Genomic DNA, 25,573 nt, shown 5'->3' with positions numbered 1-25,573 from the left:
GCTTTAAATTAATCTTGACTTGCGAATCGACGTTTTCACCCACCTTGTTGTTGGCCTTGACGTGCTTGGCGATAGCTTCTGCTTGACGACCCTTTGCGTTCTTTAAGCGAATTAATAGCATCGACAATCATCGCCTTGTAGGGAGCATGATCAGCAGGCTTTTTAGGCGCAGACTTCTTTGTGGCCTTTTTCGGAGATGCAGCTTCAGTCATTTTTTTTTTGTCGTGTTTCAGAGAAACGTTGCGTTCGTTTTTATAAAACTTCTAGATGTTTAGATGTTTTTATTTTTCAAGCGGAGTTTTATGCGGACTGTCGAGGAGACTTTTTTTTTTTTTTTTTTTGCTCCACCGTCAGACTGCAAAGTGTGTTTTCGTGTTGACAGGCAAACCTCCACAGCTCGCGTCTCTCGCTCTCTTAAAGCTTCATTAGTTTTGAAATCTTCTAAAGAATAGTGACGCTTTGTAAATTGCGGCGTTTCGGTGCCACAGCATGTTAGAAGCGAAAGGTATCGCATCAAAACATCGAAAAAATAGTCTTTAAAAGCAATCGAGTGCGCGCATGGCCAAATAACATCAGCGCTACTTACTCTGGACAAAGCAGCTTAATTTCATCAAGAAACTGAACCATATGGCTTCCCAAAAAAGCTTATGCCAATCTCTTCTAAGCATTTGGTACCATACAAACTCAATAGAGGCGAAGGGCACAAACACGCGCGATTGCTGGAATATTTAATGCGTTAGCAACGCGTACTAACGACGATTTTTAGTTCAGACCAATTCTTTTTCTAAACACAGAGACACAACAAAGAACATTCCATGAAAAAGGAACACTATGTTGTGCTTATTCGTGTTCGTTAACAAAAACGATCGAAGGCTAAAACTGCGATAACGCAGTCAACATATATAAAGTCGCGGACACTAGAAAAAAAGGAAAAACTTAGCAACCTGAAAGTTCTGGACATCGTAAAAAAAAAAAATAAATAAAAAATAAAATTCATTATGGAAGGTAACGGTAAAAAAACGTTTGAGGAGATAAGAGAATGAGTGACGAATGCACAATACGGGGTCCATTCGGTTCTTCGTCTTCATAGTCATCGTTCGAGCGAAGCTTGGTGTTTTCTTTACAATTGTGCAGTCTTGGGAAGGCATGCAACTTTTGTTCAAGTTCATAAAGGCAAAACTGAATTAGAATATGGCGATTTTAAAAGATGCTCTACATTTCCGTTTGCTTTTCAAAGTGCAAATTTCGCTTTTGATTTCATGCGCTCATAACTGGCATTTCAAAAATGACACTTTAACACTCGTGAAAAGTGAATTTGGCGGCTTTTGCATGATGCAAAGTTATTAAAATCGCGCGAGGCATCAGTTATAAGGTGTTCACAACCGAAGTTATTGCAGATCAATTCCATCTCTCGTTTTTTCATTTTCAGAAAAGTTCATTTTTCTCCGCTTTATAACATCATAACCATTAGGCTTAGCTGCTTTAGCCTTAGCGAGGTCCTTGACATTAGAAAAGCACCAGTTGGAATTTTATTTTTGCTAAAAATAAAGGCTAACAAATGCAACAGAAATATCTATCTTGCAAGGAACTCGTTCATAATTGAAAAACAAATACAAAGTAAGCTACTTAGTTAGTTAGTTAGTTAGTTAGTTAGTTAGTTAGTTAGTTAGTTAGTTAGTTAGTTAGTTAGTTAGTTAGTTAGTTAGTTAGTTAGTTAGTTAGTTAGTTAGTTAGTTAGTTAGTTAGTCAGTTAGTTAGTTAGTCAGTTAGTTAGTTAGTTAGTTAGTTAGTCTCTCAGTGAGTTAGTTGGTTAGTTAGTTAGTTAGTTAGTTATTTAGTTAGTTAGTTAGTTAGTTAGTTAGTTAGTTAGTTAGTTAGTTAGTTAGTTAGTTAGTTAGTTAGTTAGTTAGTTAGTTAGTTAGTTAGTTAGTTAGTTAGTTAGTTGGTTAGTTAGTTAGTTAGTTAGTCAATCAGTTAGTTAGTTAGTTAGTTAGTCAGTCAGTTAGTTAGTTAGTCAGTCAGTCAGTTAGTTGGTTAGTCAGTCAGTTAGTTAGTCATTCAGTTAGTTAGTTTGTATCTTAGTTAGTTTGTTAGGTACTAAGTTAGGCAGATACGTGAAAAATGACGATAGATGACGATAAATGAGGACAATAATTAAAATGTAGCTACTTTGTAAAATCTTATTACTTTAACTAAAGTTTTAGTACTTTGTTAAAATAGCATGAGAACTAACGCTACCCCACAAGCTTTTTAAAGTTCTTTTTTAAGGTTTCAGCAACCCATCCGACGTTGCGAGAAACACCTGATAGTTACTGTGAAAAAAGGTATTGGCCAACTTCTCGACTGTCGCGTTTTATTCTTTCCGGGGTTTTAGGGACGGGTCATTTAGAAAACAAAATGTAAAAGAACTAGAGCGTCGTAACTTTGTTATATGTTGAGTTTTGTGCCCGTCGCAAGTTTGACGTGTTTTAATTGAAGGAATGTTTAGTTCTAGCTTTACGTTTTTTTCCTTTAATGTAAAATAAAGGGTTGTCTGCGCATGCTGTGATTTTTGTTTCGACTTTGTCAAGTGTTATGACTTTGATCATTTGCTTTATTTCGAAGTGTCTCAAGAGTGTGTCAGCTTGGAGTATGTATGAGTTTTCGACAGCGGACGTCTTTGTCTTTACCCCTCTTGTTTGTTAGACATGACGTGCAATGACCCGTTCACTTCTTTTCGTTGACGTTTTTTTTCGCATTTCAAAAAACTACTGACCAAGAGAACGTGCGCAGAAGAAAAATGACAAGGTAAAACCAACAACAAAAAACCATGCAATTAAGGATTACACACAGACAAACACGCAAGTGTAAAAAACGGAAATTTTTTTTTTTTTTTTTTTTTTTCGTGCTGCCGCTTTTTTGTTTGTTTTTTTTTGTTTTGTTTTGTTTTTGTTGCTGCTGCTGATGCTAATGCCGTCACTGCTGCTTAACCTCGCTCTTTGTTTTTTTCTCCGCTAAATATACTTTTTTGCTGAAATCCTAAGGGAGCTAAATTCTTACGGAGGCGCTTAAATCTTCTTTGTTATTTTCCTACAGCCTATAGATGGTCGCCAATCTGGGCACGTGCGTGTTCACTTTTTATTCAAGTTACGTTGGATCCTTTCAAAACTTGGAATCTTGAACATGCACGTGACCTGTGAGGTAACCGAACTGTTTTTTCTCCCTCAGGTTATAACTTAAAACGTTTCAAAGATGGCGTGTAAACCCCACCATGTATTTTTTTGTAACGGGATGCGTGTGCTCTTTTTATCCCCTAACAGCTTTAAAAAGAGATTTTGAACCCCCCTCCCCTCCCTTCCTTACACACACACACACACACACACACACACACACACACACACACACACACACACTTCTTTATATTCTCCTTAGTGTGTTTAAGCTCATGCCGTCATGTTTTTAACAGATGTGTGGCTATGAAAATAGCCTTTATTTTTTATCTTGTGTTCAGAGTACCGTTTATTTGGCTGCTGGTTTTGGAACCTTTTCGTTCTTCTTGGGAAGCAAAACGGCTTGTATGTTTGGCAGCACACCGCCACTGGCTATAGTAACACCTGACAACAACTTGTTCAACTCTTCGTCATTGCGAACAGCTAACTGTAAGTGTCGAGGAATGATTCTAGCTTTCTTATTGTCACGAGCAGCGTTACCGGCCAACTCCAAAATTTCGGCGGAGAGATACTCCAAAACAGCAGCTAAATAGACAGGTGCGCCTGAACCGATGCGATTGGCGTAGTGTCCTTTGCGCAAAAATCGGTGAACACGACCGACTGGAAACTGAAGTCCGGCTCTGAACGATCGAGTCTTTGCCTTGGCTTTAGCTTTTCCTCCTTTTCCACGTCCTGACATTTTAATTTCTTACACTGAGAAACAACGAGAGACAACCTAGAGATATTTGTGCGCGCTTTGAAATCAACTTACAAAATTCCTTTTTCTTATCAAAAACATTTGGTCTCGAACTGCACTTTTTTTAACGAATAGAAAAACTCCGTCAAACAATGCGCAAATTAGTTAATCTTTGAAGAACCAATGAGCTTGCGAGAAACAGAAATGTTCTCGAATTGGAGACCACAACTGCGCTTTATATAGGAAGTGATTCGGTTGCTTGTAATTTCAAATTTCAATTCTCTAAAACTCGTCGACATGTCTGACGCTCCAAAGGCCGGAGGAAAACAAGCGCCCAAGGTGGCCAAAAAGGGGGAAAAACGCGCTGGTAAGAAAGGCGGCAAGATCGCTGGTACTGGAGACAAAAAGCGCAAGAGAAAGAGGCGAGAATCCTACGCCATTTACATTTACAACGTCTTGAAGCAAGTTCACCCTGATGTTGGTGTTTCTTCCAAAGCGATGAGCATCATGAATTCTTTCGTCAACGACATTTTTGAAAGAATCGCTTCAGAAGCTTCACGACTAGCCCTCCAAAACAAGAAATCAACCATCTCTTCGCGTGAAATTCAAACAGCTGTGCGCCTCTTACTTCCCGGTGAGTTGGCCAAACACGCAGTGAGCGAAGGCACCAAGGCTGTTACTAAGTACACCAGCAGTAAATAGATGGAGCGCTATCTAAACGGCTATTTTCATAGCCACACATCTTGTAAAAGCATTGTACGCATTAGAACGCCTTAAATTGTAGTAGAGAGAAAGTACTTAAAATGCAATAGCTAGGCAGCCATTGTTTGCTCGTTTTAAATTGCGACACCGCGTCTAAAGAGCGAGCGCTTTTCTAGACTTGCTTTTTTTGATGTTTAAACGTATAGCTTTTGCATCCACTTTGGATACAAAAAGTTATTACAGTAGGTAAACGCGTGAGAAAATCTTTCAACAACTACTTGAGCGCCACCTTTTTGCTTTTGATCAAAACCTTAGCCCTTATGACCCACCCATCGTTATTATTTGCTGCTACTACCACACTTTTGCTCCTTTTTTCTTTTTTCTTTTTTTTTTCAAATGTATTGCGCGCATCTTTAGGAAATCAGACTTAAAGCAGCGCTTTAGATAAAAATCACCTTTCTAGCCCGATGATGGTGAGCAAAACACTTTATGTGTCAAGCGTCTACTCTAAACACTCAGTTAAACTATGCCTCGCTAAAAAACATTACTTAGAAATCAATTCAATTGCTTTTCATTTCGATTGAAACAAACTGAAACTGGTAAACTAAACCGTTTTTACACACCCCCTCTGCTTATCGCGGTGCAGCGTTCAAGTTCTAGATTGCCTATTAACGTTTAAAACAGATGTGTGGCTATAAAAATAGCCGTTTTTGATTGCTGAGGTGTTCCCCTTTTAACCACCAAAGCCGTACAATGTGCGACCTTGTCTTTTTAATGCGTAGACAACGTCCATAGCGGTGACTGTCTTTCTCTTGGCATGCTCTGTGTATGTTACAGCGTCGCGAATAACGTTTTCCAAAAAGACTTTTAGAACGCCTCGAGTCTCCTCGTAGATAAGTCCAGAGATACGCTTAACACCACCGCGACGAGCTAGACGACGTATGGCGGGCTTTGTGATTCCTTGGATGTTATCACGTAAAATCTTGCGATGACGCTTTGCGCCTCCTTTTCCAAGTCCTTTTCCTCCTTTACCGCGACCAGACATGATTAAAATTGTTTGAAGTTCAATTACTGTCTTTTTGCGTTTCTTTTTGTTTTTATTATGCGCTGGAAGCGCGACTTTTACCCTACATAGATGGAAACATCTTCGTCAAACAACCAATCGCAACGGTCCTTCGTCAAAAAGCCATCTGAACCAAAAAAACAAAAAAAAAAAAAACCAAAACAAACTGCCTTGTTTTTAACGCGCGTTTTCGCATTTAACGCTTTTATCCGTTCGCAAACAGAGCAGAAAAGTTTCTTTTCGGAATTCCACTACGTCGACCTGTCTTTGAAGTGTTTAAAAAAGCAGAAATTGTAGAGGCGAGACAAACGCGCTCTCTTTTCCCGTAGCCAAAAAACACGCCTACGTGGCCTTAATGCCTTATTTTGCATTTGTACTTGAACCAATCAAAGAGCACTTTCTTAGCACCAATCAGAATGCAGCTTTAAGTCGCGGCAAAGTCTAAAAATGTCAACAAAACGCGTTAAATTGAAAAACTTCAAAAGTTCAACTTAAACTGATAAGTGTAAGCGTAACTTACAATGGCCCGCACAAAACAAACAGCTAGAAAATCTACCGGCGGTAAAGCACCGAGAAAGCAGCTGGCAACAAAAGCAGCAAGAAAGAGTGCCCCGGCTACCGGCGGAGTAAAGAAACCCCACAGATACCGACCCGGTACCGTAGCTTTGAGAGAGATCCGAAGATACCAAAAATCGACAGAGCTCCTAATCAGAAAACTACCCTTCCAGCGATTGGTTCGCGAAATAGCTCAAGATTTCAAGACTGACTTGCGTTTCCAAAGCACCGCCGTCATGGCCTTACAAGAAGCTTCAGAAGCCTACTTAGTGGGTCTCTTCGAAGATACCAACTTGTGCGCCATCCATGCAAAGCGTGTCACTATTATGCCAAAAGACATTCAGTTGGCGAGAAGAATCAGAGGAGAGCGAGCTTAAAAAATGGTGCTTCTAAACAAAACGGCTATTTTCATAGCCACAAATCTGTTAAAAACGTTGTCGGCTTAGTGCCTTAAAACAAAACAAAACAAAAAAAAAAAACAACAAACAAACAAACACAAAGTAAACAAGTTCTACGCCTGGAACTTTGTTTTTAGAAAGATGTGTGGCTATGAAAATAGCCGTTTGACAAAAAGCGGGGTAGGTTAGGTTATTTCTTTTCCACTTTTGCGATGGTTTTCTTGGCTGCAGCTTTCTTCTTAGGTGTCGCTTTCACTTTCTTTACTGCGGGCTTTTTAGCAACCGGTTTCTGGGCGCTCTTTTTTGCGGGAGTCACTTTTTTCTTAGGAGTAGCTTTTTTCACTTTCTCTTTTTGTGCGACTTTTTTCACTGACGCAGCTTTCTTTTTTGGCGTGCTCTTCTTTTCAGCAGGCTTCTTTACTTCTTTGGCTTCTTTTTTGTGCTTCTTGGCGACTGCAGCAGGCTTCTTTAACGGTTTGGGCTTAGCTGCAATTCTAAAAGAACCCGACGCGCCAGTTCCTTTCACTTGTACGAGCTCGCCAGCAACCACCATGCGCTTTAAATTAATCTTGACTTGCGAATCGACGTTTTCACCCACCTTGTTGTTGGCCTTGACGTGCTTGGCGATAGCTTGTCTTGACGACCCTTTGCGTTCTTTAAGCGAATTAATAGCATCGACAATCATCGCCTTGTAGGGAGCATGATCAGCAGGCTTTTTAGGCGCAGACTTCTTTGTGGCCTTTTTCGGAGATGCAGCTTCAGTCATTTTTTTTTTGTCGTGTTTCAGAGAAACGTTGCGTTCGTTTTTATAAAACTTCTAGATGTTTAGATGTTTTTATTTTTCAAGCGGAGTTTTATGCGGACTGTCGAGGAGACTTTTTTTTTTTTTTTTTTTGCTCCACCGTCAGACTGCAAAGTGTGTTTTCGTGTTGACAGGCAAACCTCCACAGCTCGCGTCTCTCGCTCTCTTAAAGCTTCATTAGTTTTGAAATCTTCTAAAGAATAGTGACGCTTTGTAAATTGCGGCGTTTCGGTGCCACAGCATGTTAGAAGCGAAAGGTATCGCATCAAAACATCGAAAAAATAGTCTTTAAAAGCAATCGAGTGCGCGCATGGCCAAATAACATCAGCGCTACTTACTCTGGACAAAGCAGCTTAATTTCATCAAGAAACTGAACCATATGGCTTCCCAAAAAAGCTTATGCCAATCTCTTCTAAGCATTTGGTACCATACAAACTCAATAGAGGCGAAGGGCACAAACACGCGCGATTGCTGGAATATTTAATGCGTTAGCAACGCGTACTAACGACGATTTTTAGTTCAGACCAATTCTTTTTCTAAACACAGAGACACAACAAAGAACATTCCATGAAAAAGGAACACTATGTTGTGCTTATTCGTGTTCGTTAACAAAAACGATCGAAGGCTAAAACTGCGATAACGCAGTCAACATATATAAAGTCGCGGACACTAGAAAAAAAGGAAAAACTTAGCAACCTGAAAGTTCTGGACATCGTAAAAAAAAAAAATAAATAAAAAATAAAATTCATTATGGAAGGTAACGGTAAAAAAACGTTTGAGGAGATAAGAGAATGAGTGACGAATGCACAATACGGGGTCCATTCGGTTCTTCGTCTTCATAGTCATCGTTCGAGCGAAGCTTGGTGTTTTCTTTACAATTGTGCAGTCTTGGGAAGGCATGCAACTTTTGTTCAAGTTCATAAAGGCAAAACTGAATTAGAATATGGCGATTTTAAAAGATGCTCTACATTTCCGTTTGCTTTTCAAAGTGCAAATTTCGCTTTTGATTTCATGCGCTCATAACTGGCATTTCAAAAATGACACTTTAACACTCGTGAAAAGTGAATTTGGCGGCTTTTGCATGATGCAAAGTTATTAAAATCGCGCGAGGCATCAGTTATAAGGTGTTCACAACCGAAGTTATTGCAGATCAATTCCATCTCTCGTTTTTTCATTTTCAGAAAAGTTCATTTTTCTCCGCTTTATAACATCATAACCATTAGGCTTAGCTGCTTTAGCCTTAGCGAGGTCCTTGACATTAGAAAAGCACCAGTTGGAATTTTATTTTTGCTAAAAATAAAGGCTAACAAATGCAACAGAAATATCTATCTTGCAAGGAACTCGTTCATAATTGAAAAACAAATACAAAGTAAGCTACTTAGTTAGTTAGTTAGTTAGTTAGTTAGTTAGTTAGTTAGTTAGTTAGTTAGTTAGTTAGTTAGTTAGTTAGTTAGTTAGTTAGTTAGTTAGTTAGTTAGTTAGTTAGTTAGTTAGTTAGTTAGTTAGTCAGTTAGTTAGTTAGTCAGTTAGTTAGTTAGTTAGTTAGTTAGTCTCTCAGTGAGTTAGTTGGTTAGTTAGTTAGTTAGTTAGTTATTTAGTTAGTTAGTTAGTTAGTTAGTTAGTTAGTTAGTTAGTTAGTTAGTTAGTTAGTTAGTTAGTTAGTTAGTTAGTTAGTTAGTTAGTTAGTTAGTTAGTTGGTTAGTTAGTTAGTTAGTTAGTCAATCAGTTAGTTAGTTAGTTAGTTAGTCAGTCAGTTAGTTAGTTAGTCAGTCAGTCAGTTAGTTGGTTAGTCAGTCAGTTAGTTAGTCATTCAGTTAGTTAGTTTGTATCTTAGTTAGTTTGTTAGGTACTAAGTTAGGCAGATACGTGAAAAATGACGATAGATGACGATAAATGAGGACAATAATTAAAATGTAGCTACTTTGTAAAATCTTATTACTTTAACTAAAGTTTTAGTACTTTGTTAAAATAGCATGAGAACTAACGCTACCCCACAAGCTTTTTAAAGTTCTTTTTTAAGGTTTCAGCAACCCATCCGACGTTGCGAGAAACACCTGATAGTTACTGTGAAAAAAGGTATTGGCCAACTTCTCGACTGTCGCGTTTTATTCTTTCCGGGGTTTTAGGGACGGGTCATTTAGAAAACAAAATGTAAAAGAACTAGAGCGTCGTAACTTTGTTATATGTTGAGTTTTGTGCCCGTCGCAAGTTTGACGTGTTTTAATTGAAGGAATGTTTAGTTCTAGCTTTACGTTTTTTTCCTTTAATGTAAAATAAAGGGTTGTCTGCGCATGCTGTGATTTTTGTTTCGACTTTGTCAAGTGTTATGACTTTGATCATTTGCTTTATTTCGAAGTGTCTCAAGAGTGTGTCAGCTTGGAGTATGTATGAGTTTTCGACAGCGGACGTCTTTGTCTTTACCCCTCTTGTTTGTTAGACATGACGTGCAATGACCCGTTCACTTCTTTTCGTTGACGTTTTTTTTCGCATTTCAAAAAACTACTGACCAAGAGAACGTGCGCAGAAGAAAAATGACAAGGTAAAACCAACAACAAAAAACCATGCAATTAAGGATTACACACAGACAAACACGCAAGTGTAAAAAACGGAAATTTTTTTTTTTTTTTTTTTTTTTCGTGCTGCCGCTTTTTTGTTTGTTTTTTTTTGTTTTGTTTTGTTTTTGTTGCTGCTGCTGATGCTAATGCCGTCACTGCTGCTTAACCTCGCTCTTTGTTTTTTTCTCCGCTAAATATACTTTTTTGCTGAAATCCTAAGGGAGCTAAATTCTTACGGAGGCGCTTAAATCTTCTTTGTTATTTTCCTACAGCCTATAGATGGTCGCCAATCTGGGCACGTGCGTGTTCACTTTTTATTCAAGTTACGTTGGATCCTTTCAAAACTTGGAATCTTGAACATGCACGTGACCTGTGAGGTAACCGAACTGTTTTTTCTCCCTCAGGTTATAACTTAAAACGTTTCAAAGATGGCGTGTAAACCCCACCATGTATTTTTTTGTAACGGGATGCGTGTGCTCTTTTTATCCCCTAACAGCTTTAAAAAGAGATTTTGAACCCCCCTCCCCTCCCTTCCTTACACACACACACACACACACACACACACACACACACACACACACACACTTCTTTATATTCTCCTTAGTGTGTTTAAGCTCATGCCGTCATGTTTTTAACAGATGTGTGGCTATGAAAATAGCCTTTATTTTTTATCTTGTGTTCAGAGTACCGTTTATTTGGCTGCTGGTTTTGGAACCTTTTCGTTCTTCTTGGGAAGCAAAACGGCTTGTATGTTTGGCAGCACACCGCCACTGGCTATAGTAACACCTGACAACAACTTGTTCAACTCTTCGTCATTGCGAACAGCTAACTGTAAGTGTCGAGGAATGATTCTAGCTTTCTTATTGTCACGAGCAGCGTTACCGGCCAACTCCAAAATTTCGGCGGAGAGATACTCCAAAACAGCAGCTAAATAGACAGGTGCGCCTGAACCGATGCGATTGGCGTAGTGTCCTTTGCGCAAAAATCGGTGAACACGACCGACTGGAAACTGAAGTCCGGCTCTGAACGATCGAGTCTTTGCCTTGGCTTTAGCTTTTCCTCCTTTTCCACGTCCTGACATTTTAATTTCTTACACTGAGAAACAACGAGAGACAACCTAGAGATATTTGTGCGCGCTTTGAAATCAACTTACAAAATTCCTTTTTCTTATCAAAAACATTTGGTCTCGAACTGCACTTTTTTTAACGAATAGAAAAACTCCGTCAAACAATGCGCAAATTAGTTAATCTTTGAAGAACCAATGAGCTTGCGAGAAACAGAAATGTTCTCGAATTGGAGACCACAACTGCGCTTTATATAGGAAGTGATTCGGTTGCTTGTAATTTCAAATTTCAATTCTCTAAAACTCGTCGACATGTCTGACGCTCCAAAGGCCGGAGGAAAACAAGCGCCCAAGGTGGCCAAAAAGGGGGAAAAACGCGCTGGTAAGAAAGGCGGCAAGATCGCTGGTACTGGAGACAAAAAGCGCAAGAGAAAGAGGCGAGAATCCTACGCCATTTACATTTACAACGTCTTGAAGCAAGTTCACCCTGATGTTGGTGTTTCTTCCAAAGCGATGAGCATCATGAATTCTTTCGTCAACGACATTTTTGAAAGAATCGCTTCAGAAGCTTCACGACTAGCCCTCCAAAACAAGAAATCAACCATCTCTTCGCGTGAAATTCAAACAGCTGTGCGCCTCTTACTTCCCGGTGAGTTGGCCAAACACGCAGTGAGCGAAGGCACCAAGGCTGTTACTAAGTACACCAGCAGTAAATAGATGGAGCGCTATCTAAACGGCTATTTTCATAGCCACACATCTTGTAAAAGCATTGTACGCATTAGAACGCCTTAAATTGTAGTAGAGAGAAAGTACTTAAAATGCAATAGCTAGGCAGCCATTGTTTGCTCGTTTTAAATTGCGACACCGCGTCTAAAGAGCGAGCGCTTTTCTAGACTTGCTTTTTTTGATGTTTAAACGTATAGCTTTTGCATCCACTTTGGATACAAAAAGTTATTACAGTAGGTAAACGCGTGAGAAAATCTTTCAACAACTACTTGAGCGCCACCTTTTTGCTTTTGATCAAAACCTTAGCCCTTATGACCCACCCATCGTTATTATTTGCTGCTACTACCACACTTTTGCTCCTTTTTTCTTTTTTCTTTTTTTTTTCAAATGTATTGCGCGCATCTTTAGGAAATCAGACTTAAAGCAGCGCTTTAGATAAAAATCACCTTTCTAGCCCGATGATGGTGAGCAAAACACTTTATGTGTCAAGCGTCTACTCTAAACACTCAGTTAAACTATGCCTCGCTAAAAAACATTACTTAGAAATCAATTCAATTGCTTTTCATTTCGATTGAAACAAACTGAAACTGGTAAACTAAACCGTTTTTACACACCCCCTCTGCTTATCGCGGTGCAGCGTTCAAGTTCTAGATTGCCTATTAACGTTTAAAACAGATGTGTGGCTATAAAAATAGCCGTTTTTGATTGCTGAGGTGTTCCCCTTTTAACCACCAAAGCCGTACAATGTGCGACCTTGTCTTTTTAATGCGTAGACAACGTCCATAGCGGTGACTGTCTTTCTCTTGGCATGCTCTGTGTATGTTACAGCGTCGCGAATAACGTTTTCCAAAAAGACTTTTAGAACGCCTCGAGTCTCCTCGTAGATAAGTCCAGAGATACGCTTAACACCACCGCGACGAGCTAGACGACGTATGGCGGGCTTTGTGATTCCTTGGATGTTATCACGTAAAATCTTGCGATGACGCTTTGCGCCTCCTTTTCCAAGTCCTTTTCCTCCTTTACCGCGACCAGACATGATTAAAATTGTTTGAAGTTCAATTACTGTCTTTTTGCGTTTCTTTTTGTTTTTATTATGCGCTGGAAGCGCGACTTTTACCCTACATAGATGGAAACATCTTCGTCAAACAACCAATCGCAACGGTCCTTCGTCAAAAAGCCATCTGAACCAAAAAAACAAAAAAAAAAAAAAACGAAAACAAACTGCCTTGTTTTTAACGCGCGTTTTCGCATTTAACGCTTTTATCCGTTCGCAAACAGAGCAGAAAAGTTTCTTTTCGGAATTCCACTACGTCGACCTGTCTTTGAAGTGTTTAAAAAAGCAGAAATTGTAGAGGCGAGACAAACGCGCTCTCTTTTCCCGTAGCCAAAAAACACGCCTACGTGGCCTTAATGCCTTATTTTGCATTTGTACTTGAACCAATCAAAGAGCACTTTCTTAGCACCAATCAGAATGCAGCTTTAAGTCGCGGCAAAGTCTAAAAATGTCAACAAAACGCGTTAAATTGAAAAACTTCAAAAGTTCAACTTAAACTGATAAGTGTAAGCGTAACTTACAATGGCCCGCACAAAACAAACAGCTAGAAAATCTACCGGCGGTAAAGCACCGAGAAAGCAGCTGGCAACAAAAGCAGCAAGAAAGAGTGCCCCGGCTACCGGCGGAGTAAAGAAACCCCACAGATACCGACCCGGTACCGTAGCTTTGAGAGAGATCCGAAGATACCAAAAATCGACAGAGCTCCTAATCAGAAAACTACCCTTCCAGCGATTGGTTCGCGAAATAGCTCAAGATTTCAAGACTGACTTGCGTTTCCAAAGCACCGCCGTCATGGCCTTACAAGAAGCTTCAGAAGCCTACTTAGTGGGTCTCTTCGAAGATACCAACTTGTGCGCCATCCATGCAAAGCGTGTCACTATTATGCCAAAAGACATTCAGTTGGCGAGAAGAATCAGAGGAGAGCGAGCTTAAAAAATGGTGCTTCTAAACAAAACGGCTATTTTCATAGCCACAAATCTGTTAAAAACGTTGTCGGCTTAGTGCCTTAAAACAAAACAAAACAAAAAAAAAAAACAACAAACAAACAAACACAAAGTAAACAAGTTCTACGCCTGGAACTTTGTTTTTAGAAAGATGTGTGGCTATGAAAATAGCCGTTTGACAAAAAGCGGGGTAGGTTAGGTTATTTCTTTTCCACTTTTGCGATGGTTTTCTTGGCTGCAGCTTTCTTCTTAGGTGTCGCTTTCACTTTCTTTACTGCGGGCTTTTTAGCAACCGGTTTCTGGGCGCTCTTTTTTGCGGGAGTCACTTTTTTCTTAGGAGTAGCTTTTTTCACTTTCTCTTTTTGTGCGACTTTTTTCACTGACGCAGCTTTCTTTTTTGGCGTGCTCTTCTTTTCAGCAGGCTTCTTTACTTCTTTGGCTTCTTTTTTGTGCTTCTTGGCGACTGCAGCAGGCTTCTTTAACGGTTTGGGCTTAGCTGCAATTCTAAAAGAACCCGACGCGCCAGTTCCTTTCACTTGTACGAGCTCGCCAGCAACCACCATGCGCTTTAAATTAATCTTGACTTGCGAATCGACGTTTTCACCCACCTTGTTGTTGGCCTTGACGTGCTTGGCGATAGCTTGTCTTGACGACCCTTTGCGTTCTTTAAGCGAATTAATAGCATCGACAATCATCGCCTTGTAGGGAGCATGATCAGCAGGCTTTTTAGGCGCAGACTTCTTTGTGGCCTTTTTCGGAGATGCAGCTTCAGTCATTTTTTTTTTGTCGTGTTTCAGAGAAACGTTGCGTTCGTTTTTATAAAACTTCTAGATGTTTAGATGTTTTTATTTTTCAAGCGGAGTTTTATGCGGACTGTCGAGGAGACTTTTTTTTTTTTTTTTTTGCTCCACCGTCAGACTGCAAAGTGTGTTTTCGTGTTGACAGGCAAACCTCCACAGCTCGCGTCTCTCGCTCTCTTAAAGCTTCATTAGTTTTGAAATCTTCTAAAGAATAGTGACGCTTTGTAAATTGCGGCGTTTCGGTGCCACAGCATGTTAGAAGCGAAAGGTATCGCATCAAAACATCGAAAAAATAGTCTTTAAAAGCAATCGAGTGCGCGCATGGCCAAATAACATCAGCGCTACTTACTCTGGACAAAGCAGCTTAATTTCATCAAGAAACTGAACCATATGGCTTCCCAAAAAAGCTTATGCCAATCTCTTCTAAGCATTTGGTACCATACAAACTCAATAGAGGCGAAGGGCACAAACACGCGCGATTGCTGGAATATTTAATGCGTTAGCAACGCGTACTAACGACGATTTTTAGTTCAGACCAATTCTTTTTCTAAACACAGAGACACAACAAAGAACATTCCATGAAAAAGGAACACTATGTTGTGCTTATTCGTGTTCGTTAACAAAAACGATCGAAGGCTAAAACTGCGATAACGCAGTCAACATATATAAAGTCGCGGACACTAGAAAAAAAGGAAAAACTTAGCAACCTGAAAGTTCTGGACATCGTAAAAAAAAAAAATAAATAAAAAATAAAATTCATTATGGAAGGTAACGGTAAAAAAACGTTTGAGGAGATAAGAGAATGAGTGACGAATGCACAATACGGGGTCCATTCGGTTCTTCGTCTTCATAGTCATCGTTCGAGCGAAGCTTGGTGTTTTCTTTACAATTGTGCAGTCTTGGGAAGGCATGCAACTTTTGTTCAAGTTCATAAAGGCAAAACTGAATTAGAATATGGCGATTTTAAAAGATGCTCTACATTTCCGTTTGCTTTTCAAAGTGCAAATTTCGCTTTTGATTTCATGCGCTCATAACTGGCATTTCAAAAATGACACTTTAACACTCGTGAAAAGTGAATTTGGCGGCTTTTGCATGATGCAAAGTTATTAAAATCGCGCGAGGCATCAGTTATAAGGTGTTCACAACCGAAGTTATTGCAGATCAATTCCATCTCTCGTTTTTTCATTTTCAGAAAAGTTCATTTTTCTCCGCTTTATAACATCATAACCATTAGGCTTAGCTGCTTTAGCCTTAGCGAGGTCCTTGACATTAGAAAAGCACCAGTTGGAATTTTATTTTTGCTAAAAATAAAGGCTAACAAATGCAACAGAAATATCTATCTTGCAAGGAACTCGTTCATAATTGAAAAACAAATACAAAGTAAGCTACTTAGTTAGTTAGTTAGTTAGTTAGTTAGTTAGTTAGTTAGTTAGTTAGTTAGTTAGTTAGTTAGTTAGTTAGTTAGTTAGTTAGTTAGTTAGTTAGTTAGTTAGTTAGTTAGTTAGTTAGTTAGTCAGTTAGTTAGTTAGTCAGTTAGTTAGTTAGTTAGTTAGTTAGTCTCTCAGTGAGTTAGTTGGTTAGTTAGTTAGTTAGTTAGTTATTTAGTTAGTTAGTTAGTTAGTTAGTTAGTTAGTTAGTTAGTTAGTTAGTTAGTTAGTTAGTTAGTTAGTTAGTTAGTTAGTTAGTTAGTTAGTTAGTTAGTTAGTTGGTTAGTTAGTTAGTTAGTTAGTCAATCAGTTAGTTAGTTAGTTAGTTAGTCAGTCAGTTAGTTAGTTAGTCAGTCAGTCAGTTAGTTGGTTAGTCAGTCAGTTAGTTAGTCATTCAGTTAGTTAGTTTGTATCTTAGTTAGTTTGTTAGGTACTAAGTTAGGCAGATACGTGAAAAATGACGATAGATGACGATAAATGAGGACAATAATTAAAATGTAGCTACTTTGTAAAATCTTATTACTTTAACTAAAGTTTTAGTACTTTGTTAAAATAGCATGAGAACTAACGCTACCCCACAAGCTTTTTAAAGTTCTTTTTTAAGGTTTCAGCAACCCATCCGACGTTGCGAGAAACACCTGATAGTTACTGTGAAAAAAGGTATTGGCCAACTTCTCGACTGTCGCGTTTTATTCTTTCCGGGGTTTTAGGGACGGGTCATTTAGAAAACAAAATGTAAAAGAACTAGAGCGTCGTAACTTTGTTATATGTTGAGTTTTGTGCCCGTCGCAAGTTTGACGTGTTTTAATTGAAGGAATGTTTAGTTCTAGCTTTACGTTTTTTTCCTTTAATGTAAAATAAAGGGTTGTCTGCGCATGCTGTGATTTTTGTTTCGACTTTGTCAAGTGTTATGACTTTGATCATTTGCTTTATTTCGAAGTGTCTCAAGAGTGTGTCAGCTTGGAGTATGTATGAGTTTTCGACAGCGGACGTCTTTGTCTTTACCCCTCTTGTTTGTTAGACATGACGTGCAATGACCCGTTCACTTCTTTTCGTTGACGTTTTTTTTCGCATTTCAAAAAACTACTGACCAAGAGAACGTGCGCAGAAGAAAAATGACAAGGTAAAACCAACAACAAAAAACCATGCAATTAAGGATTACACACAGACAAACACGCAAGTGTAAAAAACGGAAATTTTTTTTTTTTTTTTTTTTTTTCGTGCTGCCGCTTTTTTGTTTGTTTTTTTTTGTTTTGTTTTGTTTTTGTTGCTGCTGCTGATGCTAATGCCGTCACTGCTGCTTAACCTCGCTCTTTGTTTTTTTCTCCGCTAAATATACTTTTTTGCTGAAATCCTAAGGGAGCTAAATTCTTACGGAGGCGCTTAAATCTTCTTTGTTATTTTCCTACAGCCTATAGATGGTCGCCAATCTGGGCACGTGCGTGTTCACTTTTTATTCAAGTTACGTTGGATCCTTTCAAAACTTGGAATCTTGAACATGCACGTGACCTGTGAGGTAACCGAACTGTTTTTTCTCCCTCAGGTTATAACTTAAAACGTTTCAAAGATGGCGTGTAAACCCCACCATGTATTTTTTTGTAACGGGATGCGTGTGCTCTTTTTATCCCCTAACAGCTTTAAAAAGAGATTTTGAACCCCCCTCCCCTCCCTTCCTTACACACACACACACACACACACACACACACACACACACACACACACACTTCTTTATATTCTCCTTAGTGTGTTTAAGCTCATGCCGTCATGTTTTTAACAGATGTGTGGCTATGAAAATAGCCTTTATTTTTTATCTTGTGTTCAGAGTACCGTTTATTTGGCTGCTGGTTTTGGAACCTTTTCGTTCTTCTTGGGAAGCAAAACGGCTTGTATGTTTGGCAGCACACCGCCACTGGCTATAGTAACACCTGACAACAACTTGTTCAACTCTTCGTCATTGCGAACAGCTAACTGTAAGTGTCGAGGAATGATTCTAGCTTTCTTATTGTCACGAGCAGCGTTACCGGCCAACTCCAAAATTTCGGCGGAGAGATACTCCAAAACAGCAGCTAAATAGACAGGTGCGCCTGAACCGATGCGATTGGCGTAGTGTCCTTTGCGCAAAAATCGGTGAACACGACCGACTGGAAACTGAAGTCCGGCTCTGAACGATCGAGTCTTTGCCTTGGCTTTAGCTTTTCCTCCTTTTCCACGTCCTGACATTTTAATTTCTTACACTGAGAAACAACGAGAGACAACCTAGAGATATTTGTGCGCGCTTTGAAATCAACTTACAAAATTCCTTTTTCTTATCAAAAACATTTGGTCTCGAACTGCACTTTTTTTAACGAATAGAAAAACTCCGTCAAACAATGCGCAAATTAGTTAATCTTTGAAGAACCAATGAGCTTGCGAGAAACAGAAATGTTCTCGAATTGGAGACCACAACTGCGCTTTATATAGGAAGTGATTCGGTTGCTTGTAATTTCAAATTTCAATTCTCTAAAACTCGTCGACATGTCTGACGCTCCAAAGGCCGGAGGAAAACAAGCGCCCAAGGTGGCCAAAAAGGGGGAAAAACGCGCTGGTAAGAAAGGCGGCAAGATCGCTGGTACTGGAGACAAAAAGCGCAAGAGAAAGAGGCGAGAATCCTACGCCATTTACATTTACAACGTCTTGAAGCAAGTTCACCCTGATGTTGGTGTTTCTTCCAAAGCGATGAGCATCATGAATTCTTTCGTCAACGACATTTTTGAAAGAATCGCTTCAGAAGCTTCACGACTAGCCCTCCAAAACAAGAAATCAACCATCTCTTCGCGTGAAATTCAAACAGCTGTGCGCCTCTTACTTCCCGGTGAGTTGGCCAAACACGCAGTGAGCGAAGGCACCAAGGCTGTTACTAAGTACACCAGCAGTAAATAGATGGAGCGCTATCTAAACGGCTATTTTCATAGCCACACATCTTGTAAAAGCATTGTACGCATTAGAACGCCTTAAATTGTAGTAGAGAGAAAGTACTTAAAATGCAATAGCTAGGCAGCCATTGTTTGCTCGTTTTAAATTGCGACACCGCGTCTAAAGAGCGAGCGCTTTTCTAGACTTGCTTTTTTTGATGTTTAAACGTATAGCTTTTGCATCCACTTTGGATACAAAAAGTTATTACAGTAGGTAAACGCGTGAGAAAATCTTTCAACAACTACTTGAGCGCCACCTTTTTGCTTTTGATCAAAACCTTAGCCCTTATGACCCACCCATCGTTATTATTTGCTGCTACTACCACACTTTTGCTCCTTTTTTCTTTTTTCTTTTTTTTTTCAAATGTATTGCGCGCATCTTTAGGAAATCAGACTTAAAGCAGCGCTTTAGATAAAAATCACCTTTCTAGCCCGATGATGGTGAGCAAAACACTTTATGTGTCAAGCGTCTACTCTAAACACTCAGTTAAACTATGCCTCGCTAAAAAACATTACTTAGAAATCAATTCAATTGCTTTTCATTTCGATTGAAACAAACTGAAACTGGTAAACTAAACCGTTTTTACACACCCCCTCTGCTTATCGCGGTGCAGCGTTCAAGTTCTAGATTGCCTATTAACGTTTAAAACAGATGTGTGGCTATAAAAATAGCCGTTTTTGATTGCTGAGGTGTTCCCCTTTTAACCACCAAAGCCGTACAATGTGCGACCTTGTCTTTTTAATGCGTAGACAACGTCCATAGCGGTGACTGTCTTTCTCTTGGCATGCTCTGTGTATGTTACAGCGTCGCGAATAACGTTTTCCAAAAAGACTTTTAGAACGCCTCGAGTCTCCTCGTAGATAAGTCCAGAGATACGCTTAACACCACCGCGACGAGCTAGACGACGTATGGCGGGCTTTGTGATTCCTTGGATGTTATCACGTAAAATCTTGCGATGACGCTTTGCGCCTCCTTTTCCAAGTCCTTTTCCTCCTTTACCGCGACCAGACATGATTAAAATTGTTTGAAGTTCAATTACTGTCTTTTTGCGTTTCTTTTTGTTTTTATTATGCGCTGGAAGCGCGACTTTTACCCTACATAGATGGAAACATCTTCGTCAAACAACCAATCGCAACGGTCCTTCGTCAAAAAGCCATCTGAACCAAAAAAACAAAAAAAAAAAAAAACGAAAACAAACTGCCTTGTTTTTAACGCGCGTTTTCGCATTTAACGCTTTTATCCGTTCGCAAACAGAGCAGAAAAGTTTCTTTTCGGAATTCCACTACGTCGACCTGTCTTTGAAGTGTTTAAAAAAGCAGAAATTGTAGAGGCGAGACAAACGCGCTCTCTTTTCCCGTAGCCAAAAAACACGCCTACGTGGCCTTAATGCCTTATTTTGCATTTGTACTTGAACCAATCAAAGAGCACTTTCTTAGCACCAATCAGAATGCAGCTTTAAGTCGCGGCAAAGTCTAAAAATGTCAACAAAACGCGTTAAATTGAAAAACTTCAAAAGTTCAACTTAAACTGATAAGTGTAAGCGTAACTTACAATGGCCCGCACAAAACAAACAGCTAGAAAATCTACCGGCGGTAAAGCACCGAGAAAGCAGCTGGCAACAAAAGCAGCAAGAAAGAGTGCCCCGGCTACCGGCGGAGTAAAGAAACCCCACAGATACCGACCCGGTACCGTAGCTTTGAGAGAGATCCGAAGATACCAAAAATCGACAGAGCTCCTAATCAGAAAACTACCCTTCCAGCGATTGGTTCGCGAAATAGCTCAAGATTTCAAGACTGACTTGCGTTTCCAAAGCACCGCCGTCATGGCCTTACAAGAAGCTTCAGAAGCCTACTTAGTGGGTCTCTTCGAAGATACCAACTTGTGCGCCATCCATGCAAAGCGTGTCACTATTATGCCAAAAGACATTCAGTTGGCGAGAAGAATCAGAGGAGAGCGAGCTTAAAAAATGGTGCTTCTAAACAAAACGGCTATTTTCATAGCCACAAATCTGTTAAAAACGTTGTCGGCTTAGTGCCTTAAAACAAAACAAAACAAAAAAAAAAAACAACAAACAAACAAACACAAAGTAAACAAGTTCTACGCCTGGAACTTTGTTTTTAGAAAGATGTGTGGCTATGAAAATAGCCGTTTGACAAAAAGCGGGGTAGGTTAGGTTATTTCTTTTCCACTTTTGCGATGGTTTTCTTGGCTGCAGCTTTCTTCTTAGGTGTCGCTTTCACTTTCTTTACTGCGGGCTTTTTAGCAACCGGTTTCTGGGCGCTCTTTTTTGCGGGAGTCACTTTTTTCTTAGGAGTAGCTTTTTTCACTTTCTCTTTTTGTGCGACTTTTTTCACTGACGCAGCTTTCTTTTTTGGCGTGCTCTTCTTTTCAGCAGGCTTCTTTACTTCTTTGGCTTCTTTTTTGTGCTTCTTGGCGACTGCAGCAGGCTTCTTTAACGGTTTGGGCTTAGCTGCAATTCTAAAAGAACCCGACGCGCCAGTTCCTTTCACTTGTACGAGCTCGCCAGCAACCACCATGCGCTTTAAATTAATCTTGACTTGCGAATCGACGTTTTCACCCACCTTGTTGTTGGCCTTGACGTGCTTGGCGATAGCTTGTCTTGACGACCCTTTGCGTTCTTTAAGCGAATTAATAGCATCGACAATCATCGCCTTGTAGGGAGCATGATCAGCAGGCTTTTTAGGCGCAGACTTCTTTGTGGCCTTTTTCGGAGATGCAGCTTCAGTCATTTTTTTTTTGTCGTGTTTCAGAGAAACGTTGCGTTCGTTTTTATAAAACTTCTAGATGTTTAGATGTTTTTATTTTTCAAGCGGAGTTTTATGCGGACTGTCGAGGAGACTTTTTTTTTTTTTTTTTTGCTCCACCGTCAGACTGCAAAGTGTGTTTTCGTGTTGACAGGCAAACCTCCACAGCTCGCGTCTCTCGCTCTCTTAAAGCTTCATTAGTTTTGAAATCTTCTAAAGAATAGTGACGCTTTGTAAATTGCGGCGTTTCGGTGCCACAGCATGTTAGAAGCGAAAGGTATCGCATCAAAACATCGAAAAAATAGTCTTTAAAAGCAATCGAGTGCGCGCATGGCCAAATAACATCAGCGCTACTTACTCTGGACAAAGCAGCTTAATTTCATCAAGAAACTGAACCATATGGCTTCCCAAAAAAGCTTATGCCAATCTCTTCTAAGCATTTGGTACCATACAAACTCAATAGAGGCGAAGGGCACAAACACGCGCGATTGCTGGAATATTTAATGCGTTAGCAACGCGTACTAACGACGATTTTTAGTTCAGACCAATTCTTTTTCTAAACACAGAGACACAACAAAGAACATTCCATGAAAAAGGAACACTATGTTGTGCTTATTCGTGTTCGTTAACAAAAACGATCGAAGGCTAAAACTGCGATAACGCAGTCAACATATATAAAGTCGCGGACACTAGAAAAAAAGGAAAAACTTAGCAACCTGAAAGTTCTGGACATCGTAAAAAAAAAAAATAAATAAAAAATAAAATTCATTATGGAAGGTAACGGTAAAAAAACGTTTGAGGAGATAAGAGAATGAGTGACGAATGCACAATACGGGGTCCATTCGGTTCTTCGTCTTCATAGTCATCGTTCGAGCGAAGCTTGGTGTTTTCTTTACAATTGTGCAGTCTTGGGAAGGCATGCAACTTTTGTTCAAGTTCATAAAGGCAAAACTGAATTAGAATATGGCGATTTTAAAAGATGCTCTACATTTCCGTTTGCTTTTCAAAGTGCAAATTTCGCTTTTGATTTCATGCGCTCATAACTGGCATTTCAAAAATGACACTTTAACACTCGTGAAAAGTGAATTTGGCGGCTTTTGCATGATGCAAAGTTATTAAAATCGCGCGAGGCATCAGTTATAAGGTGTTCACAACCGAAGTTATTGCAGATCAATTCCATCTCTCGTTTTTTCATTTTCAGAAAAGTTCATTTTTCTCCGCTTTATAACATCATAACCATTAGGCTTAGCTGCTTTAGCCTTAGCGAGGTCCTTGACATTAGAAAAGCACCAGTTGGAATTTTATTTTTGCTAAAAATAAAGGCTAACAAATGCAACAGAAATATCTATCTTGCAAGGAACTCGTTCATAATTGAAAAACAAATACAAAGTAAGCTACTTAGTTAGTTAGTTAGTTAGTTAGTTAGTTAGTTAGTTAGTTAGTTAGTTAGTTAGTTAGTTAGTTAGTTAGTTAGTTAGTTAGTTAGTTAGTTAGTTAGTTAGTTAGTTAGTTAGTTAGTTAGTTAGTCAGTTAGTTAGTTAGTCAGTTAGTTAGTTAGTTAGTTAGTTAGTCTCTCAGTGAGTTAGTTGGTTAGTTAGTTAGTTAGTTAGTTATTTAGTTAGTTAGTTAGTTAGTTAGTTAGTTAGTTAGTTAGTTAGTTAGTTAGTTAGTTAGTTAGTTAGTTAGTTAGTTAGTTAGTTAGTTAGTTAGTTAGTTAGTTGGTTAGTTAGTTAGTTAGTTAGTCAATCAGTTAGTTAGTTAGTTAGTTAGTCAGTCAGTTAGTTAGTTAGTCAGTCAGTCAGTTAGTTGGTTAGTCAGTCAGTTAGTTAGTCATTCAGTTAGTTAGTTTGTATCTTAGTTAGTTTGTTAGGTACTAAGTTAGGCAGATACGTGAAAAATGACGATAGATGACGATAAATGAGGACAATAATTAAAATGTAGCTACTTTGTAAAATCTTATTACTTTAACTAAAGTTTTAGTACTTTGTTAAAATAGCATGAGAACTAACGCTACCCCACAAGCTTTTTAAAGTTCTTTTTTAAGGTTTCAGCAACCCATCCGACGTTGCGAGAAACACCTGATAGTTACTGTGAAAAAAGGTATTGGCCAACTTCTCGACTGTCGCGTTTTATTCTTTCCGGGGTTTTAGGGACGGGTCATTTAGAAAACAAAATGTAAAAGAACTAGAGCGTCGTAACTTTGTTATATGTTGAGTTTTGTGCCCGTCGCAAGTTTGACGTGTTTTAATTGAAGGAATGTTTAGTTCTAGCTTTACGTTTTTTTCCTTTAATGTAAAATAAAGGGTTGTCTGCGCATGCTGTGATTTTTGTTTCGACTTTGTCAAGTGTTATGACTTTGATCATTTGCTTTATTTCGAAGTGTCTCAAGAGTGTGTCAGCTTGGAGTATGTATGAGTTTTCGACAGCGGACGTCTTTGTCTTTACCCCTCTTGTTTGTTAGACATGACGTGCAATGACCCGTTCACTTCTTTTCGTTGACGTTTTTTTTCGCATTTCAAAAAACTACTGACCAAGAGAACGTGCGCAGAAGAAAAATGACAAGGTAAAACCAACAACAAAAAACCATGCAATTAAGGATTACACACAGACAAACACGCAAGTGTAAAAAACGGAAATTTTTTTTTTTTTTTTTTTTTTTCGTGCTGCCGCTTTTTTGTTTGTTTTTTTTTGTTTTGTTTTGTTTTTGTTGCTGCTGCTGATGCTAATGCCGTCACTGCTGCTTAACCTCGCTCTTTGTTTTTTTCTCCGCTAAATATACTTTTTTGCTGAAATCCTAAGGGAGCTAAATTCTTACGGAGGCGCTTAAATCTTCTTTGTTATTTTCCTACAGCCTATAGATGGTCGCCAATCTGGGCACGTGCGTGTTCACTTTTTATTCAAGTTACGTTGGATCCTTTCAAAACTTGGAATCTTGAACATGCACGTGACCTGTGAGGTAACCGAACTGTTTTTTCTCCCTCAGGTTATAACTTAAAACGTTTCAAAGATGGCGTGTAAACCCCACCATGTATTTTTTTGTAACGGGATGCGTGTGCTCTTTTTATCCCCTAACAGCTTTAAAAAGAGATTTTGAACCCCCCTCCCCTCCCTTCCTTACACACACACACACACACACACACACACACACACACACACACACACACACACACACACACACTTCTTTATATTCTCCTTAGTGTGTTTAAGCTCATGCCGTCATGTTTTTAACAGATGTGTGGCTATGAAAATAGCCTTTATTTTTTATCTTGTGTTCAGAGTACCGTTTATTTGGCTGCTGGTTTTGGAACCTTTTCGTTCTTCTTGGGAAGCAAAACGGCTTGTATGTTTGGCAGCACACCGCCACTGGCTATAGTAACACCTGACAACAACTTGTTCAACTCTTCGTCATTGCGAACAGCTAACTGTAAGTGTCGAGGAATGATTCTAGCTTTCTTATTGTCACGAGCAGCGTTACCGGCCAACTCCAAAATTTCGGCGGAGAGATACTCCAAAACAGCAGCTAAATAGACAGGTGCGCCTGAACCGATGCGATTGGCGTAGTGTCCTTTGCGCAAAAATCGGTGAACACGACCGACTGGAAACTGAAGTCCGGCTCTGAACGATCGAGTCTTTGCCTTGGCTTTAGCTTTTCCTCCTTTTCCACGTCCTGACATTTTAATTTCTTACACTGAGAAACAACGAGAGACAACCTAGAGATATTTGTGCGCGCTTTGAAATCAACTTACAAAATTCCTTTTTCTTATCAAAAACATTTGGTCTCGAACTGCACTTTTTTTAACGAATAGAAAAACTCCGTCAAACAATGCGCAAATTAGTTAATCTTTGAAGAACCAATGAGCTTGCGAGAAACAGAAATGTTCT

General features: G+C 39.3%; 7 protein-coding genes and 3 pseudogenes across 7 annotated transcripts; 6 read left to right on the top strand and 4 right to left on the bottom strand.

Annotated features, from left to right (window-relative positions):
• Positions 1 to 3,498: 3,498 nt before the first annotated feature.
• Positions 3,499 to 3,888, bottom strand: LOC149887753 (histone H2A, orphon). The gene has a single exon (XM_090088851.1). It carries the CDS (start codon positions 3,886 to 3,888, stop codon positions 3,499 to 3,501), a length of 390 nt encoding a protein of 129 aa, XP_089944977.1.
• Positions 3,889 to 4,182: 294 nt separating this feature from the next.
• LOC149887752 (late histone H2B.L4 pseudogene) lies at positions 4,183 to 4,587 on the top strand (annotated as a pseudogene).
• A 1,584-nt stretch (positions 4,588 to 6,171) lies between these two features.
• On the top strand, positions 6,172 to 6,582 carry LOC149887751 (histone H3). The gene has a single exon (XM_090088850.1). The coding sequence runs from the start codon at positions 6,172 to 6,174 to the stop codon at positions 6,580 to 6,582; it is 411 nt and encodes a 136-aa protein (XP_089944976.1).
• A 4,069-nt stretch (positions 6,583 to 10,651) lies between these two features.
• On the bottom strand, positions 10,652 to 11,041 carry LOC149887750 (histone H2A, orphon). Its single transcript, XM_090088849.1, has one exon. It carries the CDS (start codon positions 11,039 to 11,041, stop codon positions 10,652 to 10,654), a length of 390 nt encoding a protein of 129 aa, XP_089944975.1.
• Positions 11,042 to 11,335: 294 nt separating this feature from the next.
• Positions 11,336 to 11,740, top strand: LOC149887749 (late histone H2B.L4 pseudogene; annotated as a pseudogene).
• A 1,585-nt stretch (positions 11,741 to 13,325) lies between these two features.
• LOC149887748 (histone H3) lies at positions 13,326 to 13,736 on the top strand. Its single transcript, XM_090088848.1, has one exon. The coding sequence runs from the start codon at positions 13,326 to 13,328 to the stop codon at positions 13,734 to 13,736; it is 411 nt and encodes a 136-aa protein (XP_089944974.1).
• Positions 13,737 to 17,804: 4,068 nt separating this feature from the next.
• On the bottom strand, positions 17,805 to 18,194 carry LOC149887747 (histone H2A, orphon). The gene has a single exon (XM_090088847.1). It carries the CDS (start codon positions 18,192 to 18,194, stop codon positions 17,805 to 17,807), a length of 390 nt encoding a protein of 129 aa, XP_089944973.1.
• Positions 18,195 to 18,488: 294 nt separating this feature from the next.
• Positions 18,489 to 18,893, top strand: LOC149887746 (late histone H2B.L4 pseudogene; annotated as a pseudogene).
• A 1,585-nt stretch (positions 18,894 to 20,478) lies between these two features.
• On the top strand, positions 20,479 to 20,889 carry LOC149887745 (histone H3). Its single transcript, XM_090088846.1, has one exon. It carries the CDS (start codon positions 20,479 to 20,481, stop codon positions 20,887 to 20,889), a length of 411 nt encoding a protein of 136 aa, XP_089944972.1.
• A 4,086-nt stretch (positions 20,890 to 24,975) lies between these two features.
• LOC149887744 (histone H2A, orphon) lies at positions 24,976 to 25,365 on the bottom strand. Its single transcript, XM_090088844.1, has one exon. It carries the CDS (start codon positions 25,363 to 25,365, stop codon positions 24,976 to 24,978), a length of 390 nt encoding a protein of 129 aa, XP_089944970.1.
• Between the last annotated feature and the right edge of the window lie 208 nt (positions 25,366 to 25,573).

This window comes from Hydra viridissima, unplaced genomic scaffold (genome assembly GCF_058129835.1).
Source record: "Hydra viridissima isolate aposymbiotic clone 2 unplaced genomic scaffold, HvirCarnegie_v1 scaffold_5, whole genome shotgun sequence".
NCBI classification, from domain to species: domain Eukaryota; kingdom Metazoa; phylum Cnidaria; class Hydrozoa; order Anthoathecata; family Hydridae; genus Hydra; species Hydra viridissima.
This window is presented reverse-complemented; position numbering and strand designations above follow the sequence as displayed.